Here is a 17,852-nt window from a genome sequence, read left to right as displayed (position 1 = left end):
AAATGCTGCTGATTAAAGAATAATATAATGTGAACAAACAATATGAATGTGAGAAAATATATATAATGTGTCACTTTAAATAAGAATAAAGTCTCTGGTGATAAATAAAAAGTAACTGTCCAAAAAACTATAAGTGATCCAAAAAAACAAACGTCTCTGGTGAAAACAATAAATGGTGACAATTCTAATATTGACAATAAAGTTATCCAAAAATAGTGATTTCCAGTGACTCCTTAGTGTGATAAGGTTATGCGCTCACCTCCTTAGAAGCCTATAAAAAGGCTTATACCGCTTTTTGTTCACAAATGGAACTCTGTATATTGTGTTGCATCATGTAAACAGTGGTGGGTATCCCTTAGGTGCTTGCCAATGCTCCTCTGCTCATAAGCCAATATCCCTCCACTCCCTCTGCTTATCTCCTCCTCCTCAGATGTTCCTCAGTAACATACCATAAAAATAAATGGGAACATAGTACCTTATCCTTTGAGATATTAATTTTATTATGTGCCCAAAAATATGCACTCACATTGTAAAAATATTAAAACTGCTTTATGAAATAATAATCTTTAGCTGTGTGCACCGCACACAGTGCATACTAGCCGTCCACGGGTGTTTAGAGTGACGTCATAGCCCCTCCCCTACGCGTTACGCCACCGGTCACATGGCTTCATCAGGGGGTTGTGATTGGATGTACACTTCACCCTTACTCTTATATATGGTTGACCTCCGCCATTTTATTGTAGTCAGCGTGGGCACGGCCATCATAATGGGGTCAATATCCCCGCTGACAGCAATCACTAACACTGGTGAACTTAATGGGATTATTTTGTTAATATGTTTATACTATGAGACACTCCACCCTATGGACATGCAAGCCACAAACTTGCAGCTTACACAGGACAAATGGCTAAAAAGAGATTATGTAAACAAAATAGATAACATTGTATTACATCCATTAATGACATGCTATATGTTGACAACATTAAGATGCCAAATTAACTATTTATTAAAAAATATATAAAATTAAATGAAATAAAATTAAAAATATTAGATATTAAATATTAAAAGTAAAAATTAAAATAAAATGAAAAAATAAAATTATTAATAAAAAACCATATGTGAGCATAGGGAATCATTTTATCCCCATTTATACCATATTAAATATTACCTATCAATATATTAATCATATTACTCCTAATAATTTTTAAACAAAAACCACATATGCACTGATTAAACTTCAATATAACTAATATACGAGATTATACTGTCATTATAGAAACACATAAATATATCCTATAATTATCCCATATAACATTTATAATTCTAATTCACTAATAAAGCATGAAAGGTCATATTCCTTGTTTAAGCCTCCTGGGGCTAAACTACCTAATTCATATATCCATACAGATTCCTTTTTGCGGTTCTATAGACTTATAAGGGGGTGAGCGCATAACCTTATCACACTAAGGAGTCACAGGAAATCAACATTTTTGGATCACTTTATTGTCCATATTGGAATTGTCACCATTTATTGTTTTCACCAGACACGATTATTTGTTTTTTTGGATCACTTATAGTTTTTTGGACAGTCACTATTTATCACCAGAGACTATTTATTCTTATTTAAAGTGGCAAATTATATATATTTTCTCACATTTATATTGTTTGTTCACATTATATTATTCTTTAATCAGCAGCATTTAAAATAGATTTTTAGTTGTTACACATATTATCAATAACTAGGAGAGCAACATTTATTTATTTATATAGTTCTTTTTTGTATACACATTTATTGAGGATGTGACTAATGTCAGCGAACCCTGATAATTTATAATAAGTGGCTCACAAGTAATACACAAATTAATTTTGGATAATAAAGAACTTCTGAGCAATTCAGTTTTATCTGGTAGGGCTTTTTAATATTGTCAGATCTTACTTTTATGGGCACATATGGACTATTTTGTGCACTTTATTGATTTTCTACACTGCAATAAGTGCTTCCACTGGATGCATTTACATTCATAATTGTTAATGTAATACTTGTTTGGTTTAGCTTTAATATTTGACACTTTAATATTTGTGTGTGTGCTGTGTGGTTATACATTGTGAATTAGGATTAGACTGGGATAGGGCAGGCAACTGATGCTATAGATACAGTATATTATGGAGATAGGCAAGAAGCACCATAATGACCTATTCTCATCTCAAGGCCTGTATTTGGGTAGCAGTGAATAGAAAGTAATTTGTGGGCTGATATACACTATGAGCTTGGGTGGAGTGGTGAAAAAAATATATCAACCAAAGAAGAACTTGCTATAAAAGGTTTAACAGGGAAAACCAAAGATAAACTTTTCCTTCAACAAGAGTCTTATTGAAAAAGAAGATACTACATTAATTTCTCTTTGCTTTGCAGAAAAAGCCTTGTGATTGGAGAAATCTGTCACAGATCACATGACAAAGCTTTTCTCCTAGGTTTCATCATGTTCTGTTATGCTCTGCTGGCTTTAGAGTCCCGAAGCCAGCGGAGCAAAGAGCACATTTGTAAAGCATACCTCTGCTGTACAACTATTTTTGTTTGCTTTTTTTACCAACTACTTTTTAAAGGATCCCCTAAGTATTGAAATGTTAGTTGACCAAAACCATTTTGAAAAAATCTAGAAGGAAGCATGTATTTGTTGGAGACTGTATAAAAAAAAATCCATACTGGAAAAAATTTGAAAATCATAGCATACACTCATTGGCCCTCTGCAAGAGACCATAGATTGCGCATTCATGTTAAGCTCTAACAACAGTAATGAAAACTATATATTAAAGTTTTGGTTGCAGTGAATGAAGAAAATAAATCTAGCAAATGTTAGGTATATTCAATGACACCAGAAAGTGCAAAATATCAGTTTTTAAAAGCAAGTGTATTAACGGGCTTGTTCGTCAAACAGTAATTTCATGGTCTATCTGTGTAAGCTAAAGAAATAGCTTCAGACATTTTAAGCTACAGGAAAAAAAACACAGCTCAAAATTTTGTCTAATTATATATTTGAATGTTTGCTTGAGTTGCCCTGATGGCTTCCTTAACAATTTTGAGCAAAAAATAGTTCCTTCAGAAATTTTTTTTTTTTTTAAAATAAATGTTAGCTAAAAGCTGACATTTACTAATTATGCAGTTCACCATAACAAAAGTACCCTTTCACATCTAAACATCAGTACTTTGGTTTTTTTTTGGGCAATCATTTATACCAAACATTATTTGACACCAAACAAAAACCCCCTACTACAAGCTGATATAAGCAATCAACTATCCTGATCATCTTTCTTACCTCGTTTCCCTTCAAACACATCATTAATTTCCCGAACCAAAATGGACATGTCACTTAGCTGGGACTCCCAAGCTTCACAAAACACATCCAAGTTTTCTTTAGCAATCTTACTAGTTGGATGAAGCGCTAGCGTCTCTGCGGAAGACACAATCTGAAACAAACAAAATGCAAAGCTAAATACAGAAGGAAATTTTTTTGAAAATCAAACATGATTCATGACAGAATTATTGGGAGTTCTACAGGGCCCACTTGTATGTATATTGTGATTTATCATAACAGGAGCCTGTGCTCCACTGGGTGACATGCTGTATAACTAGGCTACGCTTCCTATGCAGATATACTGTACAGTTTCAGCTTGCAGAAAATCAGCTCTAACTAGGTAGCAGAAATATAAATACTAGCACTAGCAGTAAATTGGTTTACATTATTTTAAACTAGTTCAAGCATTTCAAAGTTTAAACAAGCAGTATGGCATCAGTATGGAAATGGTCTAAACATCTTTAGAAACAATCATAGATTTAAAAAAAAATCAAATATATTACTAATGAAATATTCTTTTGTGCTATGGGCATTAAATTATGGAAAATTGGACACAGCTGAAAGTTACTTCAGTCATTAGGATTTTTACCTACATTTCTATGCAGCCTGCTGCATTTATATGTGGGCTATAAAGGTAAGTCTAGTAACAACTGTATACAGGGCCACCAATAAGGGGCTAGCATCAGTCCTCCTGTACTGGGCCCAGGCAGCAGGGGAGTCAGATGTGGGCAGGAAAGAGGGTAATTGGTGAAGTGGGGGGCCAGTTACAGGAACAGATTTTCTGTGTGTTTCTCCTTGCAGCAGCTGAAAGCTGGCTTCTACTTCTCTCTCCTGCTGGCTTTCAGCTGCTGCAAGGAGAGAGACACAGGGGATAGATTCCAGTAATTGCCCATCCCCCATCACCCTTCCTGTCTAGGACTCACACAGGGTCAGGGATCTTCAGGATGGAGAGCGGGGAAAAAGGCCAGTAAATGGGTCATATTTACCAACCCCTTCCTTTTGTGAATAAACACAGTGGGGGAGATTTACTAAAACTGGAGCACTCAATCTGGTGCAGCTGTGCATGATAACCAATCAGCTTCTAACTTCAGCTTGTTCAATTAAGCTTTGACAATAAAACCTGAAAGCTGCACCAGATTTTGCATTTTTCAGTCTCAGAAAATAACCACCAGCAAGTGATCAGTACCAATAACTCACTGTGTGGATTCATAACTGAGGCATAGTACACTGTTTATTATGCTTCAGCTTGTGAATGAAAAGGAGCCTCTGTACAGACTGCTTGCTCTTCCTTCATTGCAAAGAGCAGCTGAGGCTGAAGAGAAAGGGACCGAGGAATTTATACTTGTTTAGAACCCAGATATATGTCACCAAAGGCACGCCACCCAAACAGCATTGTGAAAAAAGAGAAAAAAAAGTTTAAAAATTAAAAAAAAAAGAAAAAAAGAAAAAAAACTGAAAAAAGAAAAAAAAAATGTAAGGGCTCATTCACACTTGTTCTGTGGCCCATACAGAGTGTGTGTGGCTGGAGCTGCTTGCTACCCTATGAGAATGAATGTAGCGGCTGTATGTACATGGTTGCAGGTCTTAATTTGAAAGGTGTGGGTGAGTGGCTCCAAAAGCACACTGTGTGTTCAGGGCCATACACCTATATCCACACACTTGTCAAATTAGGACCCGCAGCTGTGTTCATACAACTGTTGCATCCCCATAGCTTAACATAGGCTGCCAACACACAGCCACAAACAAAAAACCCCAACTGATTCCCACTGTACAGCTAAAAGCACCCATGTGAATGAGTCCCAAGACCTAATTCACACACAGAGCTTTACGCATTAAATATGCACAGTTATTTCGTTTTGTTTTTCTGTCCAATAAGGTTTTTGGTGTATTTTTAGTGAAAATAGTGTTTTAATATTTTAGGGGCTGTTAGGTAGGCTGTACGGGACCCCCGTGATTTCTGACTGTGTATTTACACAGAATCCTTGCCTGCATCTTTACACAGAATAAACAGCGTAGTCTCTTCCTCTTGTCCACAAAACATTCTGTAACACACAGCTTCCAATATGTACTCTGAAATGGCATGCCAATAAGCATTCCTGTCTTTGGGCCAGCAGCTACACTGACAACAGATTCCTTGGATTGTTGGCTGGCATCTTGCACCTTTCAGTCTCCCTACCACTCATTTCCAGGATTGCAATCTGACAAGTCTGAGTCAGATTTTTGAAACAAGTTTTTGCCAACACAAGCAGAGAGTGTTCTTTACAAAGGCTAAAGCAGGACACAAATTGTGCGATTTTCTTTCCTTCCACCACGGGTGAAAAATCATTTGGCTTCCTATCAACACAGTCAGCATTGATAGGGGAATCCCTCCCACAGCGCTATTGTGCTCTGCCGGCAGGGAGCCTTCCCAGCTGGCAGAACACAATGATTACTGCTAGCGGCTATAGTTGCTGGCAGTAATTGCATGTAAAAAATCCAACAGGCTGGTTGTACCCAAGTCGATTGATCAACTTGGATACAACCAGCCTGCTGAACTGGCCAAGATTTGATCCATCTATGGCCAGCTTTAGCCACTCCAAGCAATACATACCAACATAAAAAAGGAAAAAAACAGCAATATCACCTGCAACTTAGTGGAGCTTAGCCCACTATCTGAAAAAGCAGACAAATCAAAAATAAACATTACAATTTAAAGATAACACCTTTGTTAGACTAGGTATAAGCAATAAAGGCAGATACTTATAAGTAAGGATGCTTTAGGCTGGCCATTCATGAATCAAAAGTCCTTGTGAACTGGCCGAATTTCAATCCATGTATGGGCAGGGACGTTGTTCAAAAGTCTTATGATCGACTTCTGTAAAACCTGTCATATCTTTCTTATGATGAAACACGTTGGGTGGAGCTACGGCATGTGATGTCATCGTGCAATGTATTGCTTCCATCTAGCTGGTTGGAAATTTTACTTGGTTATATTGAATGCTGATTTTCTCTGGATCTATGTAAGCGCAATACATTTTAATAAATTTGAACTGTTGAAGTTTACTACACTATGAGGCATCTTTGCTTTCTTTCCTGCCTATGTTCCTGAGGAAATTATACATCTGTGTAGCTGAATTGCTAAGTACAGTGTACCGCAGTGGATAAGATCCAACTTGGAAACATTGGAGATCTCGTGCCTTGATTATTTGACCCATGTGTTTGACTGCTGGTTAGGGGGTCAATAAATTGTGGTAAGAGACCATGCGTGCAGTTTGATGGTGGAGGATAGTTTCTCTTACTGGCATCACTATTCCTTCAGATGCACTGGTTTGGGGAACTCCACGTGTACCTACTGGATACCTTCTGAAGACTACACATTTGGACTTTTATTATTATTATTATTATACAGTATTTATAAAGCGCCAATAGTTCGCTCAGCGCTGTACATTACAAAGGGGGACAGAACATGTGACAGAACAATACCAATACAATGCAAAACATGAGGGGATTGAGGGCCCTGCTCTTTCGAGCTTACAATCTAGGAGGGAGTGGGTGGTGGTACAGGAGGAGTTAGCTGTGGGGGATGGAGTGGTAGGAAGAGTGGAGGAGGTCGGCAAGTTAGCAGGGGGTGGGGTAGGCTTCCCTGAAGAGATGGGTTTTCAGGGTGCGCCTAAAGGAGAGGAGAGTAGGTGATAATCTGATGGGTTGGGGCAGGGAGTTCCAGAGGATAGGTGACACCCTGGAGAAGTCCTGGAGGCGGGCATGGGAGGAGGAGACCAGGGAACTAGAGAGAAGGAGGTCTTGTGAGGAGCGGAGTATGCGTGCTGGGCGGTACTTGGATATTAGGTCAGTGATGTAGTTCGGGGCAGCGTGGTGGACAGCTTTGTACGTCAGCGTTAGGATTTTGAATTTGATCCGTTGCGCAATCGGAAGCCAGTGGAGGGATTGGCAGAGGGGGGTGGCGGAGACGGAGCGGTTGGAAAGGTGAATGAGTCTGGCAGCCGTATTCAGGATCGACTGAAGCGGGGATAGCCAGCGGCGAGGCAGGCCAGTGAGGAGGGAGTTGCAGTAGTCGAGTCGTGATATGATGAGGGAGTGGATGAGCTGTTTAGTGGTTTCTGGCGTTCGGAACGTGCAGATTTTGGCGATGTTGCGGAGGTGGAGTCTGCACGAGTTTGTTAAAGATTGGACTTGGGGTTGGAAGGATAGGTTGGAGTCCAGAATGACACAAAGTACTCTGGCCTGCGGGGCGGGTTTGATGATAGCGTTGTTCGATGTGATAGTCAATGGGGGGTGGGGTCCGGGGTGGGGGGAAGACAAGAAACTCTGTTTTGGAGAGGTTCAGTTTAAGGAAGTGGAGTGACATCCAGTCTGATATGTCGCTCAGCAGGTGTGTGATTCGGGCGGAGACAGAGGGGGTGAGGTGGGGGGTTGAGAAATAGATTTGTGTGTCATCGGCATAGAGGTGGTAGTTGAAGCCATGAGAGTGTATGAGTTGGCCAAGGGAGGAGGTGTAGATGGAGAAGAGAAGGGGCCCGAGGACAGAGCCTTGAGGGACCCCAACAGAGAGGGGGAGTGAGGGGGAGGTGGTTGCATTATAGGTAACGCTGAAAGAGCATTGTGACAGGTAGGATGAGAGCCAGGAGAGAGCAGAATCTCTGAGGCCGAGGGAGTGTAGTTTTTTTTTGAGGAGGGGGTGGTCGACTGTGTCGAAGGCCGCAGAGGGGTCAAGAAGTAGGAGCACTGAATAGTGGCCATTAGCTTTGGCAGTTAGCAGGTCGTTGGAGAGTTTGAGTAAGGCAGTTTCGGTGGAGTGTAGGGGACGGAAGCTGGACTGTAGGGGATCGAGGAGGTTGTAGTCGTTGAGGTGAGAGCTTAGGCGGGTGTAGACTAGGCGCTCGAGGAGTTTATATGTAAATGGTAGCAGGGAGATGGGTCTGAGGTTGTTTGGGTCATTGGGGTCCAGGGAGGGCTTTTTAAGTATGGGGGTGATGTGTGCATGTTTCAGAGGGGAGGGGAAAGTGCCGGAGGAGAGGGAGAGATTGAAGATGTGGGTGAGGGAGCGTAGGATGGAGGGGGAGGGGGGGTCGTAGGAGTTGTGAGGGGATAGGGTCGAGGGGGCAGATGGTGAGGCGGGCATCAGAGAGGATCTTGGAGACTTCCTCGATGGTAGTAAGGTCAAAGGTGCGGAGTGTTGGGGGAGCTTCAGTTTGAGGAATGTAGGGTAGGGTGGGGTGGAAGAGGAGGTCAGAGCAGTGGTGGGGCCGTGGGAGAGGGGTGATGAGGGGGTAGCTGAGTGAGGGGGAAGGGGGTTGGAGGGAGTTTGAGCAGCGACGAAGTCCCTGCGGGTTATGTTGAGGGGGATTTCATTTGATTTATTTGGCATGATTAGCACTACAATTTTATGTATTTTATTACTACTGATTTGTCGCCAGCAATTGTGTTAGGTGCTTGTCACCACTTTTTAGCAACATAAGCGCAGGTTATTACTGTTTCTATTTGCTGTGTATTACTTAGCAGTAGTGGCTAGCCTTTCCTGTGTAAAATGGCATTTTCAGATAGTCTTTAAAGCGAAACTTCACTCTCTAAATCAACAGACTTTTTAATCCTTATGCTTCTCGCATTAATAAATGGATAATAAAGTATATTATATTTATTTGTTTTATACTTTTTTTTTTTTACATTTCTTCAGTTATGTCCTGCTTTCCATGCCTAGGCAAATGATGTCAAATCCCAGCAGTCTTTAGGAGGGGAGGGAAGGTTCTCAGCTCAGCCAATGTCTGAGCAAAAGGATTCCAGGAAGTAAATGTTATATGAATCATATGCAGTTACTCAAAATGGCAACTGCCAGAAATGCCAGGGGGCTTTCTTTCAAAATTATTCACAGTGAAAAAGCATGGAGATAGGAATGGATGAGTGCATTTGCTTTGAGTATTAATGAATTACAGAGCCTTGAAAAAGTATTCATACCCCTTGAAAATTTTCCACATTTTGTCATGTTACAACCAAAAACGTAAGTGTGTTTTATTAGGATTATATATGATAGACCAACAAAGTGGCAAATAAAATTGTGAAGTGGAAGGAAAATGATAAATGGTTTTCAAAATGTTTTACAAATAAATATCTGGAAAGTGTGGCGTGCATTTGTATTCAGCCCCCCCCCCCCCCGAGTGAATACTTTGTAGAACCACTTTTCACTGAAATTACAGCTGCAAGTATTTTTGGGGATGTCTCTAGCAGCTTTGCATATCTAGAGAGTGACATTTTTGCCCATTCTTCTTTGCAAAATAGGTCACGTTCTGTCAGATTGGATGAAGAGCATCTGTGAATGGCAATTTTCAAGTCTTGCCACAGATTCTCAATTGGATTTAGGTCTGGACTTTGACTGGGCCATTCTAACACATGAATATGCTTTAATCTAAACCATTCCATTGTAGCTCTGGCTGTATGTTTAGGGTCATTGTTCTGCTGGAAGGTGAACCTCTGCCCCAGTCTCAAGTCTTTTGCAGACTAACAGGTTTTATTCTAAGATTGCCCTGTATTTAACTTCCTCCATCTTGCCATCAATTCTGACCAGCTTCCCTGTCCCTGCCGAAGAAAAGCATCCCCACAACATGATCCTGCCACCATGTTTCACGGTGGGGATGGTGTGTTCAGGATGATGTGCAGTGTTAGTTATCCGCCACACAGTATTTTGCTTTTAGGCCAAAAAGTAAAATTTTGATCTCATCTAACCAGAGCACCTTCTTACACGTTTGCTGTGTTCCCCACATGGCTTCTCGCAAACTGCAAGCATTACTTGTTACTGCTTTATTTGAACAACGGCTTTAATAGTTGTCCTGTGGACAGAATCACCCACTTGAGCTGTGGATCCCTGCAGATCCTCCAGAGTGACCATGGGCCTCTTGGCTGCTTCTCTGATTAATGCTCTCCTTGCCTGGCCTGTCAGTCAGTGGATGGCCATGTTTTAGTAGGTTTGCAGTTGTGCCATACTCTTTCCATTTTTGGATAATGGATTGAACAGTGCTCCGTAAGTTGTTCAAAGCTTGGGATTTTTTTTTCTATAATCTAACCCTGCTTTAAACCTCTCCAGAACGTTATCCGTGACCTGTCTGGTGTTTTCCTTGGCCTTCATGATGCTGACTGTTCACTAATGTTCTCTAACAAACCTCTGGGGGCTTCACAGAACAGCTGTATTAAATTGCACACAGGTTGACTTTATTTACAAATTAGGTGACTTCTGAAGGCAATTGGTTCCACTAGATTTTAGTTCGGGGTATCAGAATACAAATGCACACCACAGTTTTCAGATATTTATAAAAAATTTTTGAAAACCATTTATCATTTTCCTTCCGCCTTCACAATTATGTGGTACTTTGTGTTGTCTATCACATAAAATGCCAATAAAATTAATTTACGTTTTTAGTTGTAACTTGACAAAATGGGGAAAATTTCAAGGAGTATGAATACTTTTTCAAGGCACTGTAAATAGCATTTTTGGTTAGTGGTGCTCAGATGCAGTGCAGTTCCCCTTTAAGGGTCAACAATACTACATAATTTATTACAAAATATTAGGTCCATTTATATTTGGACACAGACACAATTTTCATACTTTTGGCTCTGTATGCCACCAGAATTAAAAGAAAACAATCCAAATGAATTTGAAGTGCAGACTTTCAGCTTTAATTCAAGGGATTAAACATAGATATCAAGTACAAATTTTAGGAACTGCAACCATTTTTATACACAGTCCCTCCATTTTCAGGGGCTCAAATGTAATTGGACAAAATTAATATAATCATAAATAAAATGTTCATTTTTAATAATTTTGTTGAGAATCCTTTACTGGCAATGACTGCCTGAAGTCTAGAACCCAAGGACATTATCAAAGACTGGGTTTCTTCCTTTCTGATGCTTGCCAGGCTCTAACTGCAGCTGTCTTCAGTTGTTCTTTGTGGGTCTTTCTGCCTTTAGTTTTGCCTTCAGAGAGGGAAATGCATGCTCAATTGGGTTGAGATCAGGTGACTCAGCCATTACAGAATATTCTACTCCTTTTCCTTCAAAAGCTCCTAGGTTGCTTTGGCAGTGTGTTTTGGATCATTGTCCATCTGTACTGTTAAGCGCTGTCCTATCAACTTTGCTGCATTTGGCTGAATCTGAGCTGACGGTATAACTCTAAAACACTACAGAATTCATCCGGTTGCTTCTGTCTTCTGTCACATCAATAAACACCAATGACCCAGTGCCACTGGAAGCCATGCATGTCCATGCTATCCCACTGCCTCCATGTTTTACAGATGACGTTGTGTGCTTTGGATCATGTGCTGTTCCAAGCCTTCTCCACTCTTTTTTCTTCCCGTCATTTTGGTACAGATAAATCTTTGTTTCATCTGTCCAAAGAACGCTTTTCCAGAACTGGTCTGGCTTTTTTAGATGTTTTTTGCAAAGTCTAATCTGGCTTTTCTATTCCTCAGGTTTATGAATGGTTTGCACCTTGTGGTGTACCCTCTGTATTTGCTGTCGTGAAGTATTCTCTTGATTTTAAACTTTGACAATGATACGCCCACCTCCTGGAGAGTGTCCTTCTCGACTGGATGTTGTGACTGGGTATTTCTTTACCATATAGAGGATCCTGCAATCATCCACCACTGTTGTCTTCCGTGGATGTCCATGCCTTTTTATGTTGCTGAGCATTCTTCTTTCCTCAGAATGTACCAAACTGTTGATTTGGCCACTAATAATGTTGTTGCTATCTCTCTGATGGATTTGTTTTGGTTTTGATGCCTTACAATGGCCTGTTTTACCTGCATGGACAGCTCCTTGAATCAACCCCAGACCTTTCTCCAGCTTAATTGTTGAAAAAATAACGAAGGAGTAGCCCACACCTGGCCATGAAACAGCTTTTGATTCATTTGTCCAGTTACTGTTGGTCCCTTGAAAAAGGGAGGATGGCTACTCTTAAGAGCTGTAATTCCTAAACTCTTCCTCTAATTTGGATGTACATACCCTCAAATTAAAACTGATAGTGGGCTTTCAGCCCATATCCATTATAGAACTATAGCTTGAATAGGTTTTGGTAAATACCTGAAAAAACTAAAATTGTGCCCATGTCCAAATATATATGGACCTATCTGTACATGAAACCCTTTAGGGTCTTCCTTTCAGAGGAAGGGACAATTTTCACATCCTGAAAGGAGCTAATGGTGCATTCATAGCGTGACAGATGTTACAACCAAGTCTGAATATCAGATCACTGAAATTGGAGGAGGTACAGTAAAGTGGGGGAATTGTACACAAACTATATATATATAAAAAAACAAAAAACACACAAAAAATGCACAATCAATGTATGAAATACAGTATATCAGTACTTTTTCTGATCTCCCATTGTGCACTTGGCACTGTAGAGAGAGGGAAAGAGATAATCCTATGGGGAATTTCGCAAAGACTGTAAACACACTCTATATTTGGTACGGACATTTTTTTCATGTTAAGGGAAGGGGCGGGGGGTGGTAGGATGACGCTCCTTTTATAAGATGTATGCCTTGGGTTCAAATGTCTTAAAAAAAAAAAAAAGGCTTAGCTTATAGGCTAAGAAACAATACATAAATGTTAACATAAGTTATTCATTTAAATGAGTAATCAGGGATGATGGAGGCAAAAGTGTGAATATAGCTGTGCACTCTAAGAGGTAACCTACAAGATCCAATGTGAGCTAGGAAGGCTTGACCACCAGTGGGAACGAAGATCACAATAAAAAAAAAAGCAGTGAGATGAGGAAAAAAAGAGAAGATGAGGTGCATGTGTGTGGCAGAGGGTATTCATATCATTGGAAACAGCCAATGACAGTAAGGTGGGATGGGCATTGAAGCAGCAGAAAAAGCACAGTAGTCATAAATGAAGTCCCCATAGTGGAGGTGTAAGAGTGGTTGTGAGAATTTCACCATACATAAAAAAAAAATAAAAAAAAAATTGAGCTTTAAAACACTTCAAGAAAAAAAAAAAAACCAATAAGGACGCTACACAGTTAGCATGCACCACTCTGAATATACATTATTGAATAAACTATTGGGTTCGGAAGAGGCAGCATTTGACGGAATGCTCTCTGGGCCGGAGGGCACCTTTTGGAGCGTCTTAGTGGAAGTCTCTCTCAGCCTGGGGGTGTGGGGGACTGCTGTGGTGTTGGTTGGTGTAAGGCTCTCTTTGTTGGGGGTCGGGAATGTGGTTAAATACACCACTGCTAAGGCGTCCCTCTCCAGTGTTTACTAAATGGTTCACTTATGCAATTTACTTGAGTACAGTGGAGTTCCATTGTCAGCTTCAAAATACAGTTTTGACAATAACAATGTGCTCTTATATAAATACTGCACATATTTCTGTTATGCTTACATACTGGTAACAAGTGAAAGAAAATTCCATACCTGAGGACCAGTCACCTGAAAGGTATCTTCGGCATGAATACAAGTAATTTCCAAAGGTTCTGTACCCGAAACATGTCTCAACAGCCGACAAGACTGCAAGTAAAAACATACATTCTTCAGTAACTGAAAATATAATGGTTTCACAAAAAGGGTCTATATTGTTCTGCTATGATGAAGGCATGGAAATAAGACAAAACAACAGATTGTTTTGCTGTGGGATTTTTTTCTTGCTTCTGAGGTATTTCCGATGCCTGAGGCACGGCAAATACAATATCACCATTTTCTGCACTCCTTTAGCTTCAAGGAAAAACCCATCATGAACAGTTCTATTTCTGTCCAAATGAGGTAAGCTACCACACCGATTCGATAATTCCTCAAACACCACTTGTTAACAAATATCTGCATTTAAACCGCACAACAAAACGTTCTCACTTCTGAAAAAGTATTAAGCATTAAATGGTAAAGACTGCTAACATCAGGAAGTTGATAGGAAGGTTTTCTTGCCTTAAACATCATTACTGAATTCAAACACTGGCAAAAAAAAAAAAAGTGAATATATATAACCCCTTTTCCACAGTTCAGATAGTGAAAAAAGTGAAAAAACAGAAAAAAAACCTAAGTAAAATAAAATGTGGGGGAAAAAAAAAAAAAAAAAAAAAATCACTGCTGCTACTTTAATCCCGATTTAAACAAATATCAACTAATCAAACCTCATAATGCTTAATTCACTAATCGTGCTATGTAAAACATATAAACAAATAATATATATATGTAAAAAAAAATATAAAAGATAAAGTCCACTGTGCTCAAAGTGCATTCAGTACAAGACACTTTGAAGTAATTGTATAAAACGCAAAGTCCACTCCTGTGTCTTCTTTCCACTTTAATCATGTATCACCAATGGTGCCTTCAGTGGCCTATAACCCCATCCAGTGTAACTCACCAGATCCAATTGCCTCTCATATTTCAGATAAACAGAAGCTCTTTAGGACAGCATCCAGACCAAAAGAAATAAACAAAAGATCATCCATGTCTAGAGAGTATTGCCTTATGTTTATGAACAGCCTTACAATTCACTCAAACTTCTTGCTCTCCGCAACAATTCTAATTTTACATTATCTGTCAGAATGCAATCGAACTTACAGCACTATCAGAAAAACATCATCACTTAAAAGCACTTTTTTGTGCTACCACTAAAAAAAAACAAAGAGAAAAACACTATTAGCGTTCTGGAACATTACTATAGCTTCTAAAGCATATACATTAAAGTGCATGACCAGCCAAAACTTTGTTTCTTAGCTTTGTATATCATGGGGAAGAGTAGGAGCAGTTTCATGTTTTTACGGTTACCTGGGGGCTTCGCTACAAAGATTTCCCCTTGTGTGTTCTAGTCCTGATGACTCTTTACCAAAAGCAATACAAACAAATTTCTTCTCTTTTTTTTTTTTAGCGGAGTAGGGAACAGACAGCACCCGTTAGCTTTTTGCTAATGTCTGTGTGCCTGTTGTAGATATTCTCTCCTTTCCCTGGTGAAACGGTTGTCAATAGATAGTAGTAAAAACCCAACAAGGGAGATAACCTTTCCATACTATATCCAAAACTAGATAAAGTTTTGGACTTGGCACAAGAATTACTACTAGGAAGCCTATATAACAATGAGATCCCTCTGGTGCTTTGGAAGCTCTCTGGCTTTTGCTGGAGGAAGCAACTCAGATTATGTCAGGAAAGACCTACTAGAGCAGCTGAACTTTATTTGGGGTTAATCAGAGGTACTTTAAAATGATGGCAGGTGTGTACTGACTCCTATTTAACATGAGTGTGAATGGGATTTCTTAATTCTGAACACAGCTACATCCCCAGTTTTTATGTTTACTCCTCCCTAAAAGATTTCAGTTTGTTTTTCTATTGAGTTGTACAGTTTATAGGTCACATTAAAAAGGTGGAAAAAGTTCTGAAAAGATTTCTATTTGTTTTATTTTTTTAAATCACAGAAACCTGAATTTTTAACAGGGGTGTGCGTGTGTGAAACAAGGATTGTACATAGAACAATATCGGACCTCTGAAAAGTATAAGCATGCATATGTACCCAGTACTTGGTTTGGGCCCCTTTTGCAGCAATTACTGCCTCAATGCGGCGTGGTATGGAAGCTATCAGCCTGTGGCACTGCTGAGGTGTTATGGAAGACCAGGATGCTTCAATAGCGGCCTTCAGCTCTTCTGCATTGTTTGGTCTCATGTCTCATCTTTCTCTTGGCAATGTCCCATAGATTCTCTATGGGGTTCAGGTCAGGCGAGTTTGCTGGCCAATCAAGCACAGTAATCCCACGGTCATTGAACAAGGTTTTGGTGCTTTTGGCAGTGTGGGCAGGTGCCAAATCCTGCTGGAAAATGAAGTCAGCATCCCCATAAAGCTCATCTGTGGAAGGAAGCATGAAGTGCTCCAAAATCTCCTGGTAGACAGCTGCGTTGACCCTGGACTTACTGAAGCACAGTGGACCAACACCAGCAGATGACTGGCTCCCCAAATCAACACAGACTGTGGAAACTTCACACTGGACTTCAAGCATTTTGCAGTGTGTGCCTCTCCATTCTTCCTCCATACTCTGGGTCCTTGGTTTCCAAATGAGATGCAAAAATTATTCTCATTAGAAAAGAGGACTTTGGACCACTGAGCAACAGACCAGGTCTGTTTTTCTTTAGCCCAGGTAAGACGCTTCTGACGTTGTTTGTTGTTCAGGAGCGGCTTGACAAGAGGAATTACGACATTTGAAGCCCATGTTCAGGATCCGTCTGTGTGTGGTGGCTCTTGATGCACTGACTCCAGCCTCAGTCCACTCCTTGTAAAGTCCCCAACACTTTTGAATGGCCTTTTCCTGACAATCCTCTTGAGGCTGCAGTCATCCCTGCTGCTTGTGCACCTTTTTCTTCCACACTTTTCCCTTCCACATAACTTTCTATTAATGTGCTTTGATACAGCACTTTGGGAACATCCAACTTATTTTGCAATTACCTTTTGAGGCTTTCCCTCCTTATGGAGGGTGTCAATGATGGTTTTCTGCACAACTGTCAGGTCAGAAGTCTTTCCCATGATTGTGATTTCTACTGAACCAGACTGAGAGACCATTGAAAGGCTCAGAAACCCTTTGCAGGTGTTATGGCTTAATTAGCTGATTAGAGTGGGACACTTTGAGAGCCTAGAATATTGCACCTTTTCACAATATTCTAATTTTCTGAGATTGTGGATTTGGGGTTTTCATGAGCTGTAAGTCATAATCATCACATTTATGACAAATCGCGGCTTGAACTATCTTGCTTTGCATGTAATGAGTCTATCTCATATATTAGTTTAACCTTTTAAGTTGCATTACTGAAATAAACTAAATAGATAGATGGATATATATATATATACACACACACACACACACACACACACACACACACACACATACATACACATGGTTAGGTGCATATATATTTGGACACTGGCACACTTTTCATACTTTTGGCTCTGTAAACCACCAGAATAAATTAAAAAGAAACAATACAAATGAATCTGAAGTGCAGACTTTCAGCTTTAATTCAAGGGGTTGAACATAAATATCAAGTACAAATTTTAGGAACTGCAACCATTTTTACACACAGTCCCTGCATTTTCAGGGGCTCAAATGTAATTGGACAAATGAAAATAATCATAAATAAAATGTTCATTTTTAATATTTTTTTGAGAATCCTTTACTGGCAATGACTGCCTGAAGTCTGGAACTCCTTTCTGCTGCTTTGCCAGGCTCTAACTGCAGCTGTCGTCAGTTCTTTGTGGGTCTTTCTGCCTTTTAGTTTTGCCTTGAGCAAGGGAAATGCATGCTCAATTGGGTTGAGATCAGGTGATTGACTCAGCCATTGCAGAATATTCCACTTCTTTTCCTTCAAAAGCTCCTGGGTTGCTTTTGCAGTGTGTTTTGGATCATTGTCCATCTGTACTGTGAAGCTCCAACCAATCAACTTTGCTGCATTTGGCTGAATCTGGGCTGACAGTATATCTCTAAACACTACAGAATTCATCCAGCTTCTTCTGTCACATCATCAATAAACACCAATGACC

The 17,852-nt window shown here is 39.9% G+C and overlaps 1 protein-coding gene across 2 annotated transcripts in view; it reads right to left on the bottom strand.

Annotated features, from left to right (window-relative positions):
• Positions 1-17,852, bottom strand: part of CTNNAL1 (catenin alpha like 1) — a 337,361-nt gene that overhangs the window by 71,913 nt on the left and 247,596 nt on the right. For both annotated transcript variants that reach the window (XM_089687544.1, XM_089687545.1), the window contains exons 10-11: positions 13,754-13,846; positions 3,315-3,465 (exon numbers count right to left, since the gene is read on the bottom strand). In XM_089687544.1, the coding sequence (XP_089543670.1) occupies positions 3,315-3,465; positions 13,754-13,846 (244 nt within the window). The remainder of the gene's footprint in view (positions 1-3,314; positions 3,466-13,753; positions 13,847-17,852) is intronic.

This window comes from Staurois parvus, unplaced genomic scaffold (genome assembly GCF_062004578.1).
Source record: "Staurois parvus isolate SC_StPar_1 unplaced genomic scaffold, SC_StPar_1.0 ptg000429l, whole genome shotgun sequence".
In the NCBI taxonomy this organism is placed as follows: Eukaryota; Metazoa; Chordata; class Amphibia; order Anura; family Ranidae; genus Staurois; species Staurois parvus.
This window is presented reverse-complemented; position numbering and strand designations above follow the sequence as displayed.